At 52.5% G+C, this 22,295-nt stretch overlaps 1 protein-coding gene across 1 annotated transcript; it reads right to left on the bottom strand.

Annotated features, from left to right (window-relative positions):
• Window positions 1-3,605: 3,605 nt before the first annotated feature.
• Window positions 3,606-22,235, bottom strand: ZNF652 (zinc finger protein 652). Its single transcript, XM_030255967.4, has 6 exons — window positions 22,094-22,235; window positions 11,835-12,882; window positions 8,170-8,317; window positions 7,060-7,175; window positions 5,549-5,693; window positions 3,606-4,436 (listed from the first exon to the last, which is right to left on the bottom strand). Exons 2-6 carry the CDS (start codon window positions 12,693-12,695, stop codon window positions 3,892-3,894), a joined length of 1,815 nt encoding a protein of 604 aa, XP_030111827.4. The 5' UTR covers window positions 12,696-12,882; window positions 22,094-22,235; the 3' UTR covers window positions 3,606-3,891.
• Window positions 22,236-22,295: the final 60 nt, after the last annotated feature.

The following is a 22,295-nucleotide window of genomic DNA, read 5'->3' as shown; positions in this document are numbered from 1 at the left end:
AAATTCCCCCTGCGGAGCTGAGGTTCAGTCAGGGCCCGCCGGGAATCCGAGTTTTCCATGGAATCGTGGAATTGGTGGGGTGGGAGAGGGCTCAAAGCCCACCCAAGGGCGATTCCCACCAGCCCAGGGACATTCCAGGGATGGGGCAGCCGCGGATTCCCCGGGAATCGCATCCCAAAATCCCACCCCGCGCCCGCCCCTTCCCTGCTCTGTCCCCGTTTATTTTCTGCCCCACCAAACCCCGGGAATCGGGAAATTTATGGATTTTATCCCTCGGGAAGAGCTCAGAGGCAGCCGCACATTCCCGGTTTCACTGCTCCGGCCGGGAATGCTCCTCCTCCTCCCCCTGGAAAAGGCAGAAACTGGGAATTCTCCTTCTCCTGCCGCTCCTCCAACACCTGGAGCACAGCTGGATCCGGCAGGGAAATTCGGGAGAAATTCGGGAGGAGAAAGAACTGCGGGATCTGCCCGCGGGAATTCCCGGGAAAAGCCGCCTTGGGAATCAGAACCGGGAATATCCGAGAATTCCCTGGAATGTCCCGGAGAACCCCGGGATCGGGAAGGGGACCCCGGCTGGGATTTAAGGTCCTTTCCCACCCAAAGATGCCGGGACTCCCCGAGGAGGAATTATTTATTTAGGAATCATTTGGGAATAATTTGGGAATTCTTTAGGAACATCGGGATCGTTCCCGAATCCTGGAATGCGCCAGGAGCGATCCCGCAGCTCCACCGCCCTCTCCCGGCTCAGCCTCCCCAAAATGCGGTTCGGGATAAATCCCAAATCCTCGGGAGGAATTCCCGGGAACAGCGCGGAGCTCTGGGGGAGCCGATCCCGGATTCCACCGAGGAATAAAACGGGGAAAAGCAGCGAAATAAAATGGGGAAAAGCAAAATAAATGGGGAAAAAAATAAAATAAATAAATGGGGACAATAAGGGAAAATAAAGTGGGGAAACAAAGCAAAATAAAATAGGGGAAAAGCAGAAAAAACGGGGTGAAAGCAGCAAAATAAAATAGGAAAAGAAAGCAAAATCAAACGGGAAAATAAAGCAGAAGCGACAGGTGCAGAGAGGAGGGAACACCCGCAGAAATCCTTTGGAGTTTCCCATCCCTGTGGAATTCTGTGGCTGCAGCAAAAATGGAAATCGAAGGATTAAGAAACCACAACAAATCCCAGCCTTGGATTTCCTCAGTTTTAAACCAAATTTCCCCATTTTCCCTATTTTTTTTTATTTTTTTCCCCTTTGGAAAGGATCCCAGCCCGCCCTCCCAGCACCTCACACCACGGCCAGACCGGGACGAGGGGTTGGAATTTTTAATCTTCTTCCACAGAAAGGAAGTTCATAAATTCTCAGAATGATCCGATACAGAGCGGAGCTGAAGAGCAGGAAAAAAAAAACCAAAACCCCAAAACCATCCCAGATTCTGGAATTCTCGGAAGAGCCGCCTGGAATGCCGGAGGATTTATTGAGGAGGAAAAAATGGATTTATAAACCCGGAACAGAAATGATGGATGGTTCGTTTTGGGGCTTTTCGGCATTTAAAAACGGGATTATCCCAAATTATCCTGAGCAGGAAATTGTGGCACCACCGGAGGCTGCAGGGGGGGATTGCAGAGAATTCCAGGGAATTTCAGTGGTTGGGAATTCAGGATTGGAATTTTTTCCTGCCAAAGGGGAAGAGGGGGATTAAAATAATCAGGAGGAAATGGTTAAAAAACGGCATTTCTTTCATCGGGAGGGGCTTTCAGCTCAGCCAAAAATGAGGGGTTTGGGCCCAAAACGGCCCCGAAGTTTCCAATGTTATGGAAAACCCAAGTCCAGGATTAGGAAAAGGTGGGGAAAAATCCAGGGAGGAGCAAATTCCAGAGGTTTTCCCCACCCAGCTTTGTCCTGGGGGAGAATTCCGCCTTTTCTGGCTAAAAATGAATCCCAAAACCCAGAGCGGGAAAAGCGGCACAAGGAGGAGGAATTCCCGGGAATCCCCAGGAATTCGGGATAAGGAGGAGGAATTCCCGGAATTCCAGGAATTCCCTGATCCCACTGCCTTTCCCTCTCCCGGAATTCCCTAAATCCGGAGAGGAGCACTGGATTCACCCCTAAATTCACCGATCCCGCTTTTTCCCGGACTTCCCATTCCCAAATTTCCCGAATTTCCAGGACAGACTCTCCCCCCCCAGTAAAATTCCCGTCCATTCATTCCCTGATCCACATCCAGCAGGAATATCTGACCCCAACAGCTGAGGAGAAACCGGGAAAAGGGAAATGAAGTTTATAAAAAACCACCCCAAAAAAGCCCTAAAAAATAAATTAAATCCAGAAATCGCCGCCGGTTTTGGGGTGATTTTCCAGGGAACTCCGGGGTTTTTTTCCCTCTCTTCTCCGAAGCACCTTGGAGTGGGGGGGTTGGGGAATTTGGGAAAAGCATCTTTGAGGAATCACATTGGGGCTGATTATAAAAATTTCTCTATTGTACAACAGAGGTGCAGCTACACTGAAAAAATTACACCGTTTATGGAAATACAATTATTATTATTATTATTATCATCATCATCATCATCAAGTTTTTTTTTGGCTTTTTTTTGTTTTAGAAACAGACTCTACTAAATAGGATCTATACAAAAAACCTCTAAAATAATTTCTGTAGTAAAATAAAGAAGTGTGTTAGGAGAGCTACACAAAAACAACGGGAGGGGTTTGGGTTTTTTTTTTAACTTTTTTTTGTTGTTTTTTTTGGGTTTTTTTGGGTTTTTTTTGCTTTTCTGGGTGAACGCTCCGAGCTCGGGGTGCTGAAAGGAATCATTACGTACACAGTGATCATTAATGCTCTGTATTAATTAACTCACAGCCTTTCCCATTAGTACAAAGAGCCCGGGCCCGCTCCTCTTTGAGGAGAGGGCCGGGGAATAAAAGCCAAGCAAACCTCGCCAGCTGATATGAAATTAGAAAATCCGCCCGGCTCGCGGCCGCGGCGGAGAAAAGTCACCGGGAAAACACAAATTTGGGGCATTTCGGTCCTGGGGGCTCCTCCAGAGGGGACCTGGGGCTGGGGCAGGGCTCGGGAGCGGGGCGGGGCGGGAGGGGGATCCCAGATCGGATCCCGGATCCCAGGTCGGATCCCAAACCCAGATCGGATCCCAAACCCAGATCGGATCCCGGATCCCAGATCAGATCCCAAAGCTGGGGCCCGGATCCCAAACCCAGATCCCAAGCGCAGTGTGGGGTGGCAGGAGGGCAGATCTCAGAGCCCATCCCGGATCCTGGATCCCAGACCTGGATCCCAGACCAGATCCCAGTCCAGACCTGGATCCCAGACCCAGATCCTGGGTCCCAGATCCGGATCCCAGTCCCAGATCCCAGACCAGATCTCAGTCCTGGATCCCAGTCCCAGATCCTGGATCCCAGACCCAGATCCCCATCCCAGACCCAGATCCCAGACCCAGATCTCAGTCCTGGATCCCAGACCCAGATCACAATCAGAGTGTGGGGCAGCCGGAGAGCTGATCCCGGACCCCGAGCCGGGGTGGCAGATCCCAAACCCGGATCCCAGAGCCCAATCCCAGCGTGGCTGTGCCAGGCTGGCCCCGGCTGGGTGCTGCAGGGAGCCCTTGCTGTGCTCCAGAGCCTGGATGCCATCCCAGATCCCAAACCCGGATCCCAGCTGGGATCCCAAGCCCGATCCCGTGCCCCCAGTGCGGAGCCGTTCCCGGGGCGGCTCAATCCCGCGGCAGATCCCAGCCCAGAGCCGTGCCCGGATCCCCGCTGCCAGCCCGCGGAGCCGTGCCCGTGTCCGTGCCCGTGCCTGTGCCCGTGCCCGTGCCCGTGCCCGCGGCGCTCCAGCCCCGTCCCAGTGCCCGTCCCAGCCCCAGCCCCAAACCTGGCTCCCGCCGGGGTCAGTGGGGCTGTGCCGGGCCGCCCTTGTCCAGGTGCCGCAGGAAGCCGCCGCCGCTGTCGCCGTGCCCGTGCCCGTGGCTGTGCCCGTGGCCGTGGCCGTGGCCGTGCCCGCGGTGGTTCAGCGGCTCGCTCTTGAACAGGGCGGGCGGCGGCGGCAGGTGGGGCACGGGGGGCACGGGCAGGTGCTGGCCGTGGGGGCCGTGGGGGTGGTGGCCGTGGGGCGGCAGGGCCAGGGCGCCGTAGGGGTGCGGGACGGGCCGCGGGGCCGGGCCCAGCCCCAGCGCGGCGCCCGCGGCCGGCGGGGCCGGGCCGGGTCCCGGCAGCAGCGCGGGGCCGGCGGGGCCGGGGCCGGGGCTGGTGCCGGGGCTGGTGACGCGGAAACACTTCTCCTTGTGCGCCTTGAGCATGTTGGAGAAGCGGAAGCGCTGCCCGCAGACGTCGCACGGGTACGGCTTCTCGCCCGTGTGCGTGCGCCGGTGCCGCTTCATGTTGGGCCGGCTGGTGAAGCTCTTGCCGCAGATCTCGCAGATGAACGGCTTCTCTCCTGGGCCGGGGCACAGAGAGCGGGTCAGAGCAGCTGGAGAGCCCCCTGAGATCGGGAGAGCCCCTGGGAAAAGCATCTCATCCCTGGAGAACCCCCTGAGATCGGGAGAGCCCCTGGGAAAATCATCTCATCCCTGGAGAACCCCCTGAGATCGGGAGAGCCCCTGGGAAAATCGCCTGAGCCCTGGAGAACCCCTGGGAAAATCATCTCATCCCTGGAGAGCCCCCTGAGATCGGGAGAGCCCCTGGGAAAATCACCTTAGCCCTGAAAAATCACCTGAAATCCTGGAGAACCCCTGGGAAAATCGCCTGAGCCCTGGAGAGCCCCCTGAGATCAGGAGAACCCCTGGGAAAATGATCTCATCCCTGGAGAACCCCCTGAGATCCGGGAGAACCCCTGGGAAAATTGCCTGAGCCCTGAAAAATCACCTGAGATCCTGGAGAACCCCTGGGAAAATGACCTGAGCCCTGAAAAATCACCTGAGATCCGGGAGAACCCCTGGGAAAGTCGCCTCATCCCTGCAGAATCCCTGGGAAAATCCCCTGACCCTGCCTTTGGGGATCAACAGGGGTTTAGGAAATCCTGGTTCCCCTCTGGATTTGGGGTAAAATGCTCCAGAATCCTGGCTCCCCTCAGGATTTGGGGTAAAATGCTCCGGAATCCTGGCTCCCCTCAGAATTTGGGGTAAAAGGCTCTGGAATCCTGGCTCCCCTCAGGACTTGGGGTAAAAGGCTCTGGAATCCTGGCTCCCCTCTGGATTTGGGATAAAATGCTCCGGAATCCTGGTTCCCCTCAGGATTTGGTGTAAAATGGTCTGGAATCCTCGCTCCCCTCTGGATTTGGGGTAAAATGCTCCGGAATCCTGGCTCCCCTCAGGATTTGGGGTAAAATGCTCCGGAATCCTGGCTCCCCTCTGGATTTGGGGCTAAAAGGGGCTCACCCAGCCAAAAGCACCCAGGCAATAATTCCCATTCCCCCATGGGAACCCCAGCTCCAGGCAGAAAGGGATCCAAGGCAAGGAATGAAGCTCTCCCAGCCGCTTTTCCAGCCCCAGATCCCAAGGGAATGAGAGCCGTGGGAATGTCCCTGCGGGGGCTTTTCCCAGCCCTTACCAGTGTGGGTTTTCATGTGCTCGTCGAAGTACTGCTTCATGTTGAAGTCCTTGCCACACCACTGGCACATGAACTGCTTGTGCCCGATGTGGATGCTCATGTGGGAGCGCAGCTGGTACTTGTACTGGAACCTCTCGTCGCAGTTCTGCCGGGAAAAAACGGGAATTCCGGGAATTCCGGGGATTTGGGACGCTGGGAGCGAGCCCTGGAGGGGCTGGGAGGGAGGAGGGGGAGGGCAGCAATGGCTCAGGAAAAAGAAGGGATGGAAATGATTTGCTGAGGGCTGGAATAAAGGTTTGGATCGGGAGGGTGGAAAGGCTGGGATTGCGTGGGGACAGCTGGAATTATGTGGGAACAGCTGGAATTGCGTGGGAACAGCTGGAATTGTGTGGGGACAGCTGGAATTGTGTGGGGACAGCTGGAATTGTGTGGGGACAGCTGGAATTGTGTGGGGAACAGCTGGAATTGGGTGGGAACAGCTGGAATTGTGTGGGAATAGCTGGAATTGAGTGGGAACAGCTGGAATTGTGTGGGGACAGCTGGAATTGTCTGGGAACAGCTGGAATTGTGTGGGGACAGCTGGAATTGTGTGGGGACAGCTGGAATTGTGTGGGAACAGCTGGAATTGTGTGGGGACAGCTGGAATTGTCTGGGAACAGCTGGAATTGAGTGGGAACAGCTGGAATTGTGTGTGGGGACAGCTGGAATTGTGTGGGGACAGCTGGAATTGTGCGGGAACAGCTGGAATTGCATGGGAACAGCTGGCAGGGACAGGGTTATTCCAGGAAAAAAGGGTTTCTGTGGATGTCCCGGGCTCTCTCCACTAGGGGACTCTGCCTCCCTCCAAACCGGCTCCAAACCAAACCGGCTCCAAAACAAACCGGCTCCAAACCGGCTCCAAGCCAGCTCCAAACCAGCTCCCCACAGATTTCACCCCTCAATCCCTCCCGAGACCCCTGAGGAGGGGCCCGTGCTGGGATCGGATCGATGATTCCGCTCCTGATTCGAATTCCCAACGTTTGATAAAACTGCCCTTAATTCCCACCCCAGCCAAGGCCATTCCAAGGAGCATTCCCACGGATTTACCCCACGGATTTACCCCACGGATTTAACCCCTCAATCCCTCCAGAGGGGGGACCTGTGCTTGAGATTTCCCCATGCAGAGAATTCCCAAAATTTGATAAACCTACCCCCTGCTTCCCACTGCATCCAAGGCCATTCCCACTTCCTGGGAGCATTCCCATGGATTTACCCCATGGATGTACCCCATGGATTTACCCCATGGATTTACCCCACAGATTTAACCCCTCAATCCCCGCAGAGACCCCAGAGGAGGGAGCTGTGCTGGCACCACCCCTCGGTGCTCGGAATTCCCAAACCCTGAGGGAAGCGCCCATCCCAGCCCATTCCCGCTTTTCCGGAGCGGTTCCCGATGGAATCGCCCCCGGCTCCGGCCCATCCCAGGCCATTCCCGCTTTCCCGGAGCCGTTCCCGCTCCCGAGCAGCCTCACCTCGCAGCGGAAGGGCTTTTCCCCCGAGTGCTGCAGCGAGTGCACCTTCAGGGACATGCTGCGCTTGAAGGACTTGCCGCAGGTCTCGCAGGTGAAGGGCATGTCCTTGGTGTGGGCTGGAGAGGAAATCCAGGGAAAACCGGCAATTATTTCAATTCCACAATGATCTCAATTTCCCCCAATATTTCAATTCCCCAATAATTTCAATTTCCCCCAATGACTTCAATTTTCCCCAATGATTTCAATTTCCCCCAATGATTTCAATTCCCCTGATAATTTCAATTTCCCCCAATGATTTCAAATTCCCCTGATAATTTCAATTTCCCCAATGATTTTAATTTCCCCCAATGATTTCAATTTCCCTCAATGATTTCAAATTCCTCTGACAATTTCAAATCCACCAATTATTTTAATTCCCCGATGATTTAAATTCCCCACATTATTTCAATTCCCGCCAATCATTTTAATTTCCCCTGATGACTTCCATTTCCCCTGATTATTTCAATTTCCCACCATAATTTCAAATTCCCCGATTATTTTATTATTTCAATTCCCCAATAATTTTAATTTCCCCGATGACTTCCCTTTCCCCTGATGATTTTCATTTCCCCTGAATATTTTAATTTCCCCATAATATTTAAATTTCCCCTGACGATTCTCATTTCCCCTGACAGTTTCAATTTCCCCTGATGATTTCAATTTCCAGATTATTTTAATTTCCACTGATGACTTTAATTTCCCCTGGTGATTTTAATCCCCCCCGGTAATTTAAATGTCCCCTGGTAACTTTAATTTCCCCTGATGACTTTAACTTCCCGCAGTGATCTTCATTCCCCTGATGACTTTAATTCCCCTGGTAAATTTAATTTCCCCAGATGATTTTAATTTTCCCTGAATATTTTAATTTCCCCTGATGACTTTAATTCCCCTGATAACTTCAATTTTCCCTGATGATTTTAATTTCCCCTGGTAATTTTAATTTCCCCCAATGACTTTAATTCCCCTGGTAATTTTAATTCCCCTGAATATTTTAATTTCCCCCGATGATTTTAATTCCCCCGGTGACTTTAAGCGCCCGATAATTTGGATTTCCCCCTGCCAGCCACTCACCAACCATGTGTTTGCGCACGTGGGCCATGGTGTAGAACTTCTTCTCGCAGATCTCGCAGGAGAATTTCTTCTCGGCGTAGCCGTGCACGATCTTGATGTGCTCGTGGAGCGACCAGAGCTTCTTGAAGGATTTGTTGCAGGACACGCACTGGGGTGGACACAGAGGGGAGCGGGTCAGGGGCTCGGCCCGGGGGAAACTGAGGCTGGGACGGCAAAAAAAGGCCCCAAACGGTGAAAAAAGTGCCCGAGATTCTGGATTTTGGGATTACACCTCAGGGGAGGCAGTGAGAATGTGGATTTGGGGATTACACCTGAGGAGAGGCAGTGGGAATGTGGATTTGGGGATTACACCTGGGAGGAGGCAGTGAGAATGTGGATTTGGGGATTACACCTCAGGGGAGGCAGTGGGAATGTGGATTTGGGGATTACACCTGGGAGGAGGCAGTGGGAATGTGGATTTTGGGATTACACCTCAGGGGAGGCAGCGGGAATGTGGATTTTGGGATTACACCTGGGAGGAGGCAGTGGGAATGTGGATTTTGGGATTACACCTGGGAGGAATCAGTGGGAATGTGGATTTGGGGATTACACCTCAGGGGAGGCAGTGGGAATGTGGATTTTGGGATTACACCTGGGAGGAGGCAGTGGGAATGTGGATTTTGGGATTACACCCGAGTGGGGGGCAGTGGGAATGTGGATTTTGGGATTACACCTGGGAGGAGGCAGTGGGAATGTGGATTTTGGGATTACACCTCAGGGGAGGCAGTGGGAATGTGAATTTTGGGATTACACCTGTGAGGAGGCAGTGAGAATGTGGATTTTGGGATTACTCTGGGATTTTGGGATTACTCTGGGAGAGTCCAGCCCTGGAGAGGGAAAATCCAAACCCTTGGACAGGGAAAATCCGAACATTTTCAGTGAGAAGAATCCAAACCCTTGGAGAGGGAAGGACCCCAACTTTTTGAATGGAAAAATCCAAACCCTCAGAGTGGGAAAATCCAAACATTTTCAGTGAGAAGGATCCAAACCCTCGGAGTAGAAAGAATCCAGACCCCTGGAATGAGAAGAATCCAAACTCTTGGAGGGCAAAGAATCCAAACCCTCGGAGTGGGAAAATCCAAACCCTTGGAGAGGGAAGATCCAAACCCGTGGTGCAGAAAAAAATCCAAACCCTTGGAGCAGAAAGAATCCAAACTCTGGAGAGGGAAAGATCCAAACCCTCGGAGCAGAAAGAATCCAAACATCTTCAGCGAGAAGGATCCAAACCCTTGGCGAGATAAGAATCCAAACCCGTGGAGTGGGAAAATCCAAACCCTTGGAGTGGGAATATCCAAACTCCCGGAGAGGGCTGGAGGAGGCTGACACCGTTAAAATTCCCAAAATCCCATCCAGCCCTTCCCAAATGCGGGTGTGGCCCATCCAGGCTCTCCCATCCCTCTGGATCTCCACGGGAAGCAGCTCCCATCCCGTTGGATGCTCCGGGATCAGCTCCTCCTGCTGCGTTCACTGAAGGTCCAAAGTGGCACCGGAGGGCGAGAATTCCTTCCCAAAACTCCTCTGGGATGTCCTGGGAATCGCCCCCACCAGGATTTCAGGCAGCTCTTCCTTTTCCCAGCAGCTCTTCCCGAAAACTTCATGAAAAATTCCGTGTCCGGCGTGGAAATTCCAGCTGGGAATCCCGGCGCGCGAGGAAACGGGATCAGCTCCAGCTCGGAGGGCACGGGGAGGAGCTGTGCCTCGCTCTGGGGTTTTTTTGGGATGTTTGGGGGTTTTTTGGGAGCTCCACTTCCCAGCCCACCCACTCCCACCCCAGTCGGAAGGGCTGGGTGCTGATTGATGAGTTAATTAATCCGTTCTGCTCGTTCGGGGCGTCTCCTCTGCGCTCCCCGGGGTCTCGGCGGGTTTGGGAATTCCGCTGCAGGCACCCGCTGGGAATTCCGCTCTTGGGAGGGCGAAAAAATTCCCAGAGAGCAAAGAAATTCCAGGGAACCATCCCCAGACGCTCGGATCGACAGAGGAAGGAGCCCTGGGAGGGGCCGAGCCCACACCAGAATTCGGGATTTCAAACCCAGCACAGAGCTCGCGGTGACGACAGAAACCGGTGAAGGTGCTGACTGGGATGGATGGAAAAAGCAGAAATTACCTGGAAAAACAGATTTATTCCATCCCCAGGATGGAAAACTGGGAGGAGCCAGCCTTGGTTCTCATTTCAATCCGATATTAAACCAGTTTTGTTTCAGGACAAAGCTCCCCCTTGACACACTTAACCCCGAATTAAGGGAAATTTTTAATTTTCCCTCAATCCTATTGGCAACTGGGATAAAAACACAGCAACAGGCAGCTGGAAAACGCATCCCAAAGGTCAGGACAGAACAAGAATTGCTTGATTTGGTCTTGGACTTTGAGGACCTGAAGGTGACTCTCAGTGCTGCTGGCACTGGGACGTCTCTGGACCAGATTCCTCTGGATTTAAATCATAATTCCTGTAATTTCTCCTTTTGTTATCACTTTTGGACAGATGTATAGATGCATACAGGAAATTTCACCATTTTATGTGTTCAAAATATTCAGGAATTCCTGATTACATTTTAATTTCTGCTTTAATTCCTTTATTTTTTAATTCCTGCCTAAATTTTTTGCTGTGAACGAACCCCTGCATGCTGGGGCATCTCTTAAATTCCCATTTAAATCCTCCCTGCTGCATTGAACTTTTCAAATATTTCTTTCAAAAGCTGCAGAAATGAAATTTATATTAATAAATCCTTCCTTGAGCTGAAACTTAAGGAAAAAAAAAAAAACAAAACAGCCCAGAGTGACACAGAGCTGGGAAAAGAGCTTGGAAAAGAGAAATTGCAATAAATATTCCACGTCTCCCACGCTGTGGGAGCTGAGGATCAACCCAGTTCAGCATTGAAAGCAAACAAACAATGAAAAATATTCAATTCTTGTGCTCAAACTCTCACACAAAAAACCCTCTTTGCCCTACAAATTCCAGCTGCCCAAAAATCCAACCGGAGCCGCCGCTGCTGGCAGGATTTCTGGGGGAGGTGGGTGAAAATGAGGCCAAAAAAGCAGATTTGGGGACCCAGAGGGACCAGAAACTCTGGGAATCTTCCCACAGCTCCCAAAACCTCCCAGCAGAGCTGCTCCTCCCGTTTCTGGGGGAAATCAGCGCTGCTGGGGAGAAAAAAGAATTGAGATTTTTGTGTTTTCAGGGAGATTTTGCGGTGTTTCCTGCCGGGGAAGGGGCAGGCTCGGGGTGCAGGTGCTGACAGCGTTTCCAGACACGGAAACCCCTGGAATTCTGAACTCAGCGAGAGCTGCGAGTGCTCGGCAGGAGCAGCAGGAGGATTTACCACAGAACTTCAGATTTTTGGGACCAGTTACTCCAGATTCCGACCCAGCTAAAGGAGCTTTGTGTTCCCAACTCACAGTTTACTCCTGGAGTAACTGCTCAGAGCAGCTGAGCACTCTTTTCCCTGCCGTCCCCTCCCTTTGGGAGACCCCAAAATGTGGGAGAAGGCAGAGCCCAGGCCCGGCTCAGCACCCAGGGCCGAGCAAAAAGAGATTTTTTTTTTTTTTTTTTGCCCCGTGAAGCGTCCACCAGGCGGATCCAGGGCACGCCAGGAGGTGTGGGGACCTGGCCAGCAGGCGAGCAGACCTACCTGGATGTTTTTTTCACAGTCAGTTTGCTGGTGGAGGGACAGCTCGCTCTCTAGCACAAATTTCTTCCCACATTTGTCGCAGATCTGCATCCGCCTGTGGGTGACGTTCATGTGCTTCTCCAGGTACCAGCGGGTGTTAAACACCCTGGGGCACTTCTCACAGGTCAGAGTCTCCTTCTCCTCGCACTTGGATTTCTGCACAGGCGCCTTGGGCTCCTTTGCAGCTTTCTTCTTACGCTTGGGGGGCTCGGCGCTCTTCCTGCGGCCCCGCGTCGCTCGGGGCGCCGGGGAGGCGGCGGCGGCCGCGGCCGAGGCGGCTCTCCTGCTTCTCCTCTGGCCAACACTGACCTTCTCCGCCCTTTTCTCCTTCTTCTTCTGCCTCTCATTCTCCTCGTAATCGTTACTGTCTTCCGTGGCCTCTTCCCCACTGTCACCCTCCTCTTCCTCACTGCTGCTCTTAAGGACAGCAGTCTCTTTGGACTGGGAGGGGACACCCTTCTCCCCTTTGGACACATTTAAGGTTTGGTTGTTAAGGTTTACCTCCACTATAATCTGCTCCCTTTTGTAAGTCACTTCATCTTCCTCCTCTTCCTCCTCCTCAGAGTCGTCAGAGTTTTCCCTGTCTTCTTTCACAGCCCGGACCTCTCCTACCGCTCTGCTGTCCCTGAAAAACGGCTGCTCCTCCCTCTCGTGGAGGTGGCCCTTGCTCGCTTTGCTGTCCACCAGCACCGAGAAGGGGCTCCCTGACTCCCTCTTGTACACCTTGGTGGACAGGTCGAGCTCCTGGCTGGGGTAGAAGGCGGGCGGCCCCTCCTGCGCCATGCCGGCCCCGGGGGGCTCCCCCTTGGCTGCGTGGCTCATCTGGGGGGGCTCATGGGGCGCCCTCCGTCCCGCGGGGCTGCGGCTGGCGGGGGCTGCTCCGGCCCGGCGCCTCTTCCATGGGAGCCCGGCGGGGTCGGGGGTCCTGGCTGGGCTGGGGGTCGGGATCACGGCAGGGGCAGGGCGGGGAGGGATCTTCGGCAGCGAGCGGAGCCCTCCAGCATCTTATCTGCAAGAGAGAGCGAGAGCGGCGTCAGTGGGGAACAGCAGGGAACAGCGGGGCTGCTCTGCGGGGACAGCCCGGGACAGCGCGGGGACAGTGTGGGGACAGCCCGGGACAGTGTGGGGACAGCCTGGGGGACAGCCCGGGGACAGTGTGGGGACAGCCCAGGACAGTGTGGGGGACAGCCCGGGGACAGTGTGGGGGATAGCTCGGGGATAGCCTGGGGACAGCCCGGGGACAGTGTGGGGACAGCCCGGGACAGTGTGGGGACAGCCCGGGACAGCCCAGGACAGCCCGAGGACAGCCTGGGGGACAGCCCGGGACAGTGTGGGGACAGTGTGGGGACAGTGTGGGGGACAGCCCGGGACAGCCCAGGGACAGCCCGAGGACAGTCCAGGGACAGCCCAGGGATAGCCCGGGGAGCTGAGGGTGCCAAAGGGAGGGACACACAGTGGGGACCAGGAGAATTCCCAGCAGCAGGCTCCCAGGGAATGGAGATCCAGCAAGGAACACTCTCCATCCACCAGAGATAACCACAACTGCTCCTCCTGGATTTTTGGGAGCACTGGCAGCTCCACAAACAGCAAAATCCAGCAAGGAATACTCTCCATCAACCGTTCCACAAACAGCAGGGAGCAGGAGAATTCCCAGCAGCAGGCTCCCGGGGAATGGAGATCCAGCAAGGAACACTCTCCATCCACCAGAGATAACCACAACTGCTCCTCCTGGATTTTTGGGAGCCCTGACAGCTCCACAAACACATTGGCATGAGATTCCCAGGGAATGGAAACCCAGGGAAGGAATGGTCTCCATCCACGAGAGATAATCACAATCATTCCACCTGGATTTCTGGGAGCACTGACAGCTCCACAAACAGCAGGGATCGGGGCTGGCAGCAGATTCCTGAGGAGGGGAAATCCAGGACAGGGATGTTCTCCACCCACCAGACCATCACAGCTGTTTCTCCTGGGTTTCTGGAGCACTGCCGGCCCCAAACTCCGCTCTGCCCCACAAACACGGGCACACCACCCCAAAACACCCCGGACCCCCCAGCCCATCCTCCCCTACTCCAGAGCCACATTCCAACAAGGGAGCCAGCCCTGAGGAATTCCAGTGGAGCTGCTCTCACCTCGCAGCACTAGACCAGGCCGGGAACACCCGGAGATCCTGGATTTTGAGGGATTTGAGGAATTCCTCCTTTGTCTCTGCCTCCCTTCCCCCAGCTCCTTAATCCCCACAGCACAATCTCAGTTTGCCCATCCAGGTTCCCCCCTGGATTTCCAAGCTGGAATTTGCCCGGGACTTTGCTGCCACTTCCTCCTGCAGGAAACGCCACGTGGTCCCTCATGGACACAAAGCAATCAATCCCTCACATTTCTTTTTTTTTTAATTTTTTTTTTTTAATTTTTCTTCCCACCGGGACAATTCCAGTTTGGGGAGCTTGGGATGGCAACAGCGAGCCCAAGGTTTTGGGCTGGGCTGATCCTGTCAGGAACAGCCTGGGAATCCCTGAGCTAAACCCGGAGCTAAAGCTGGGATCAGAGGGTGCAGGGAGGAGAATTAAGGACAGGGACATCCCAGGATGGCATAAAGGGACAGCAAATCCCACCCAGAGACACCTTCCATGATCCCAGAGCGCTCCAGCCTGGCCCGGGACACTTCCAGGGATGGAGCAGCCACAGCTTCCCTGGGAATTCCATCCCAGCCCGGAATTCCTGCCCAAAATCCACCCAACCCTCCTCTCTTCCAGAGATTCTGGTATCATCATTTCTGTTACACCAGAATTTCCCCGCCTTGGGAGTGAATTTTAACTGGACAGGAGATGAAGTAACCAGTGCCTGAATAAGTAATATTAATTATTAATAACAATAAAGAGAATCTTTCGGAAGTGGCACACTGGGGAAAGAAAGGGAAAAAATAACCAGTGTGATAACGAACTTCATTAAAACACTCAAGCGCTTCTCCGGGGTTTACAAATTACTCCAAATTAATTTCCTGGAGGTGCCTGGCAGCGACGGCAGCCTCAGCACCACAGCAGGGCCCATTCCCACTGCTCCATCCTCAAATCCCACAGGAAATCCTGGGAGATGGGCTGCTCATGCTGGACTGTGGGCACAACCCACATTCAGACGGAAAAAAAATATTAAAAAATTACATAATCAACTGGTTTTGGCCAGATGGAATTCCCAATCCTACACCCAGGAAGCTGTGGGAAGGATGAATCCCACTTTAGCGTTTTCTTTGAGTGGGATGGATTAGTCAGGAGCTCAGGAAACTCCCAGTTCCATGTAGAAAATACCTGATTTATTTCCTCATCATACGAGGCATCTCTAGGAAGCTGCAGAAGGAAATCAGGAATTCCACTGCAGAGCCAGCAAAGCACAAAACTTACCAGGAAAAGGAAATTTCCCCTTTTCCCCTATTTACCAAACGGCAAAAAATTCCTGCCAATATTTCACCTCTGCCCACTAAAGGGTTATTGTGTGTAAAAAAACCCTTTTTATCAAGAGGTACCAACTGAAATCAAGCCCACAGTGTGGTTTAATTCTGAATTATCAAAGCTGTTTGCTCTGAAAACCACTTCACTCTGCAGCATCAGCGGCTGCTGTGGCTTTGAACCTTTCACTGCCACCCTCGAGGGACCCACAACTTCCAAAACCATTATTTAAATAAAAAGCAATTCCCTCCTTGGCCATTTAGTACAAACAGCAGCTCTGAAATACTGCCCTAAAAACGCTCTTAAAACACATTTCTCCCCACTTTTAAATTTCTACTCCCAAAGCAGCCTTTGGGTGTTTTTAATCCCAAAGCACCCAAGAGTTTTGTTGTTGTTTTAAAGGTGAATTTAATTTTGTCAAGGCAGATTTTTCCACAGAACGAATTCCAGTCACGCTGCCAAATGAGAGATGCAGGCCGCGATTAAGATGTAAAAAGGAAACAAGAGTTTCAAAGCGATTTTTGATGCTTATCAAACCCCAAACCTGGGGAATATCTGCAGCAATCAAAGGTTTGCAAAGACTCCGATGTGAAAAGCTCGAACTCTGAAGAAAAAAAAGCACAATTTGCAGACAAAAGAGTAGGTGGAGGAAGCTGGTGAGTGAGTGGGAGCAGCTTCACACCGAGCTTCTGAAGAAAAACCGCATTTTTTGGTGTTACCGGCACTAAAAATAGAGATTCGGGCCCAGCCTGGCCTGGGCCGGGCTCGGGGGAGCAGGGAAGGAAAAAGTGAGGAAAACCTGAGGGAAAAGTGGGGAAAACTGAGGGAAATCGGGATTTCAGGAGAAGGTGAGGGTGGGAGGGAAGCAGGATTTGAGGAAAAATGAGGAACAGCTGAGGGAAAACTGAGGGGAAAAGTGTGGGGAACTGACTGAGGGTGTGTGTGAGGGGAAACTGAGGGGGGCAGAAAAATTGAGGAAAAACTGAGGGTGAGAGGGAAAAATTGAGGAAAAACTGAGGGTGTGAGGGGAAAATTGAGGAAAAACTGAGGGAGAGAGGGAAAAACTGAGGAAAAACTGAGGGTGTGAGGGGAAAATTGAGGAAAAACTGAGGGAGAGAGGGAAAAACTGAGGAAAAACTGAGGGTGTGAGGGAAAAATTGAGGAAAAACTGAGGGTGAGAGGGAAAAATTGAGAAAAACTGAGGGTGAGAGGGAAAAATCGTGGAAAAACAGGGTGAGAGGGAAAAATTGAGGAAAAACTGAGGGTGAGAGGGGAAAATTGAGGAAAAACTGAGGGTATGAGGGAAAATTTGAGGAAAAACTGAGGGTTTGAGGGAAAAATTGAGGAAAAACTGAGGTGGTGAGGGAAAAATTGAGGAAAAACTGACTGAAGACGTAAGGAAAACTAAAGATTTCAGGAAAAGCTGAGGGTGTGAGGAAAAAGTGGGGAAGAACTGACAGGATGAGTGGGAAAATTGAGGATTTCGGGAAAAGTTGAGGACTTGAAAAGCTGAGGATGTGAGGGGAAAAACGAGGATTTCATGGAAAACAGGGTTTCAGGAAAAGATGAGGGTGTGAAGATGTTTTCCAGCTGAAACTCCCTGAAATCCCCAGGTCATGTGAATTGTGGAGGATGAACCAGCGGGAATAACCACAGATTGCACCAGGAAAAGACAAAGCGAGGGCTAAAATGACATTTTTGGGGTGTCCTGTGCAGGAATTGGCCTCGATCCCTGAGGTGCCTTTATCAGGATATTCCACGATTCCATAAACGGGTCCAGAACAGCTCAGTAAATCTGCAATATTGCAATAAAAAAGCCTCCATCAGCTCTCCCAGTTGGAAGCACAGGTGCCTGAGTGGGAAAACACATCCGAAGGGAATTATTTCAGTTATTTATCTCAACTCTCAATACTTTATCTCTTGTGCATCCCAGCTGCTTTAGGTGCAAAAAGAAAAAAAAAAAAAAAAAAAGGAAACAAAAAAACTGAAAATCTGTTTTTAAGTGGGGAAGTTTTATCTCCCAGAGCGGTGCTTGCTTTTGCATTTCCATGGGAAGTGCTGGAGCTGCCTGAGCCCATGGAAATGCAAAATAAATGCAAAATAAATGTAAAATAAAGCGCTGAATGCTGCTAACGACCCTATTCCCATTCCCAAAGCTCGGGACCCACCTGAGCAGCTCAGCAGAGCCTCAAATCATCAGGAAAATGATCCTGAAAAGGAATCGGGGAAGAGAAATCCTGCGGAAAACAGGGAAATCAGAACCCTCCTGGGATTCCCAGATTCCCTTGGAACAGCTTTTCCTTCAATTCCAGAGAGCCCTGGGGAAGAGGGGATAAATCCTATAAATTCTGCAATTCCAGAATTTACACAATTCTGTGTTCCCACCTCACCTGACTCTTTTTTTCCAGCTTTTTTTCTTTAGCATTCCAGAAATAACCAAGGGTAGGGGGCAGGAGAGCCTGGGCAGGGACACAAAACCCTGGGGAAGAGGGGAGAAATCCTATAAATGCTGGAATTCCAGCTCCCACCTCATCCCGCTGCTTTTTGGCCATTCCCAAAATAACCCGGGCTGGGTATTTTGCTGACTCAGCAGGCAGTGTATATATTATTTTTTTTTTTATTTTATTTATTATATTTTTTTTCCCCACCTTAAAAAGCCTCTTATTTTCATCCCTCTCTGTTGATGTATCTTCAGGAAAACTAAAGCTGCCCTAGGATTTTATTCAGACTTTATTTCAATTAGGGCACTTCCCATTGAGCACCACTGACCCCGAGGTCCAGGAATGGTGGAAGCTCCAAAAAGGAAATCTGTCATCAAGATCTCTTGCCCAAAATTAGCATTTTTCCCCCAAGAGAGGCCCCGGAGGTGTCTCTGTGTCCTTGGATATGCAGAGGTGTAAATGAAGTGTGAATATCCTGCCTCAAAGCCACCTTGGAATTCCTACCTGGACATTTCCCTGGCAGGAAAAATCCAATTTCTAGGGAGGGGGAAATCCCCATTTCCAGGGGGAAAAATAAATCCCATTTCCAAAGGCAAAAAAAACCAATTTCTAGGGGGGAAAAAAAATCCATTTCCAAGGGGAAAAAAAACATTTCCAGAGGGAAAAAATCCAATTTCCAAGGAGGAAAAAAACCCCATTTCCAGGAGGAAAAAAATCTCACTTCTGGAGGGGAAAATTCCCATTTCCAGGGGAAAAAAAAAAAATCCCATTTCCAGGGGAAAAAAAAAATCTCATTTCCAAGGGGGAAAAAAATCCCATTTCCAGGGGAAAAAAAAATCCCATTTCCAAGGGAAAAAAGAACATTTACAGAGGGTAAAAATGCCATTTCCAAAGAGAGCAGGCCCAGCAGAAGGTGCTGGAAAAGCTGCTGGGAATTGCTGGGAAAATCCCAGTGCGAAACCTCCCGAGGGAAGGGTGTCGGGAAGGGCAGGAGCTGCTGTTGGCACCTGCCAGGGTTTCACTCCCTGCTTTTTATTTATTTCATTTTTTAATTTTGTTTTTCCTCTCCAGGGAGGAGCAGCCCACAAAATTCCAGGTCCCAAAGCAGCTGGAAAACGACAGGAATTTGGGAATTGGGCCTGGGAGGTGGGGGCTGTAGGGAAGTCTGTCTCTCGTGCTGTGCTGACTGGCAGAAAAACAAGAATTCTGCCCCCAAATCCTGGGAAAACTCCCTGAAAAGGCACAATTTGGGGTGGAATTTGCCTCGTTTCTATGAGGGTGTGTTAAAAAAAAAATCAGATTTTGATTAAAATGCTCTTTGAGGCATCAAAGCCCAGACAGATCCCACCCAAAACACCCCTTGGGTCCAGATTTTTAAATTTTGCCCCAACCCAGGAGCTGCTGGAAAGGATTTTAAGGCCTTGTGTTTCCAGATGGGAATGAGGCACTGGGATCCAGGGAAGAATGGGTTAAAAAATCCACTTTTTTTTGGTGGAAAACACTGGGAAAATTCAACCTCACATTCCCCTGAGGAAGCTCAGGACAGAGCAGGGTGATCTCACCTGGATCTGCTTTAATGAATCTTCAGGAGAATAAAATGAACTTTGCAGAAAAAAAAATCCACATTTTTCCTCTCATTATTGTAGGGGGGGGACCTCCAAATACTCACTTAATAAAATTCTGAAAGGACAAACAGCAGAGATTTAGCAAAATGTAAATGAATGCTGTTTTGAAAAGTAAAATCATCTTTAAAAATTGATTTTATCTCCCTTTTAGAGGGCCTGGGTCTCGCAGGGAGAGAGCAGAGCAGGCTGAGAGTCTGTGCTGGAGGAACTGAACCAAGAGAAGTAAAATAATATATTTTATATGCCATACATAATATAATATATGACATATTACAAAGAATATAATGCATAATATATAGTATGTAAGTGTAATACATTATCTCTCTATTAAATTATATATTAATATATAATATGCAACATATAATACTGTATCTTCTATAATAATATAATAATTATTCACATAATATCAGAGAAATCTCCCTCTCCTCAGCTGCCTCCTTTCAGTTCAGCCTCTTCCTTTTTTTTGTGGAACCAGGAATAAATTGAATTTATTTTTTTTTTTGGCCAGGCCCCTGAGAGCTGCAGAGAGAAATAGGTCAGTGAGGAGAGGAGTTTTGTAAGCACCTGAAATCCACCTGTGCCATCTCAGGTGTGCTCTGGGCACGTCCCTGCTCCTCCTGTTTACTGCAAAAATCCAGCTCAGAGCTCTGGGAATCCTTCCCACAGGGAATCTCCTGCTCTGAGCCCAAAAGGAGACTCTGGATAGATAAAAACTTTATGTTTTTAGATGAAGTTGCAGCTCTCGGGGTAAAATCCCCACATTTCGTGATTCTGGCAGAGAGGAGGAAAGCACAGCACCCCAATATCTTCTATTTTTGGATGATTTATCCCCATTTCCTCCCTTCCCACAGCAAGATTTCCTCTGAAAACATCACTTAAAGGCTCCCTGTAGCATTATTAGATAATAAAGTCAATTAAACCCTTCAAAATTCACAATCACCTCCAACACCAAAGCATCTTCTGATCAGATCAATATTCCAAAGGTGTTTTAACAAATAATCCCAGGGGTTTAATTCCTGCAAATCCCATTCCTGCAGCTCTGAGCTTCCCCTCGGCAGAAAATAAAAATTCCAAAGCAGCCCTTAACCCCCCTGGCAGCCCAGGAAACGCAAAACTTAGCTGGGAAAACCAAAAAAGCCTTCATGAATTCGCACTTTTCTTGCACACAGCCTCTGGAAAAGCTCTCAGAATCCCCGTCCCTGTTTGCCCTGCCGGTTTGGACCCAATTTTTGGGATCACATCTGGAACTCCAGCGCTGCCTGCCCGGGGCAGGGATGGGCTCTGCATCCCGCCGGGCTGCAGGAGATGGGTAAAAACCCACAAAAGCAGCAGAGAAATGCACACAGGTAGGGAGGCGGAGGGTGTAAAACCAGGTAAATGATCAGGTATGATAAACACGAGGGAAATGATCAGATATCAGAGACACAAAGCCCTTTGAAAAATCACACTTGGCAACCCCACAGCCCTTTCGAAACCGTCTTAAAAATAAATAAATAAAAATAAATCCATTTTTTTAGCAGAGATCAGGCGGCGAGGGAGAGAACCAGAACAGAACTTCCAGCTGGGAAGAGCCCAGCTCCCATCCTCAATCCCGGCTGCACCTCCGGGGCTCTCCCTGCGCCCACTGCCCCGAGCTCGCCGGCGATGGGAGCTCCCCGTGCCGTTCCGGTAAGCCCGAGGAGGTGCCGCCGGCGCTGCCCCGCACCGGGACACCCAAAGTTGCGCGGAAGGCGCTCAAAAATCACACCCAAAATCCCAACCCCGGGGCGCACGCTCCGCACCGCCAGCCGGGAGCGCAGGGAAGGGAGAACAGCGATGGAAAAGGCTGCGGAGGGACAGGACACCCCGAAATTCACACCCGGAGCGCGGTACCGGGAGCCGCGGGTGGCACCGGCCGGACCGGGCACGCTCCGAGTGCCAACCGCGATCCCGCAGGAATGCGGGGCTGCCTCCGCTCCGCTGCGGGAAAGCACCGTCCGTCCCCTCCCCAGGCAGGTGACACGGAGCCACCGACCCCCGGGAGAGCCCCGGAGCCGGGACAGAGACCCCAGACCCCGGGAGAGACCCGGGAGAGCCCCGGAGCTGGGACAGAGACCCCGGAGCCCGGGCAGAACCTCCAAGCCCGGAGGAACCCCCCCGGTACCCGGGCAGAGCCCTCCGAACCCGGGAGAGCCCCGGAGCTCGGGCAGAGCCCCCGGAGCCCGGGCACAGCCTCCAAGCCCGGAGAAACCCCCTCGGTACCCGGGCAGAGCCCCCGGAGCCCGGGCAGAACCTCCAAGCCCGGAGGAACCCCCCCGGAGCCCGGGCAGAGCCCCCCGAACCCGGGAGAGCCCCGGAGCCCGGGCAGAGCCCCCCGAACCCGGGAGAGCCCCGGTACCCAGGTAGAGCCCCGGAGCCCGGGCACAGCCTCCAAGCCCGGTGGAACCCCCCCGATCCCGGGAGATCCCCCGAGCCGGGCACAGCCCCCAGCCCCAGGGGAGCCCCCCCGGATCCCGGGTCCAGCCCCCCGGCCCCCGGCTCCTCTCCTGCCGCCGCGGGGCTCCCCCGGTGCCGCCGCTCCCCGCGGGCCGTGAGGCGCCCGTGCCCCGCTCCCCCCGCCGCCCACCGCCGGGCCGGGCCTAGCGCTGCTCGGCGGCGCCGCCAGGCCCGGGGGGAAGGAAGGGGGAAGGAAGGGGGAAGGGGCTCGGCGGCCGCGCGGCCGGCCCCGCACTCACCCAGGCCGGTGCCCTCGGGGCCGCCCCCGCCGCCGTCCATGCCGGGCGGCGCGGGGAGGGGGGCGCGGGCGGGCGCGGCGGCGGAGGGCGGAGGGCAGGGCGGCCGGGGCCCTCCCTCCGTGCCTTCCCTCCGGCCCCTCCGCTCGGCCCCCGAGCTCCGGTGGCCGCCGCCGCTGCCTCGGCGTGGGGCCGGCGCTCAGGC

The sequence above is a fragment of the Taeniopygia guttata genome, chromosome 27, assembly GCF_048771995.1.
Source record: "Taeniopygia guttata chromosome 27, bTaeGut7.mat, whole genome shotgun sequence".
Classification (NCBI taxonomy): Eukaryota; Metazoa; Chordata; class Aves; order Passeriformes; family Estrildidae; genus Taeniopygia; species Taeniopygia guttata.
Note: the sequence above shows the minus strand (reverse complement) of the source record. Positions and strands in the feature narration are given on the sequence as shown.

Bases quoted from the DNA above. Each gene is read 5' to 3' on its own strand.
- ZNF652 (XM_030255967.4), bottom strand. From the start codon at position 12,695: ATGAGCCACGCAGCCAAGGGGGAGCCCCCCGGGGCCGGCATGGCGCAG. The intron at 8,318-11,834 runs GTAGGTCTGCTC...TGTCCACCCCAG, and splicing joins ACTGTGAAAAAAACATCCAG to TGCGTGTCCTGCAACAAATC. The intron at 7,176-8,169 runs GTGAGTGGCTGG...TTTCCTCTCCAG, and splicing joins CGTGCGCAAACACATGGTTG to CCCACACCAAGGACATGCCC.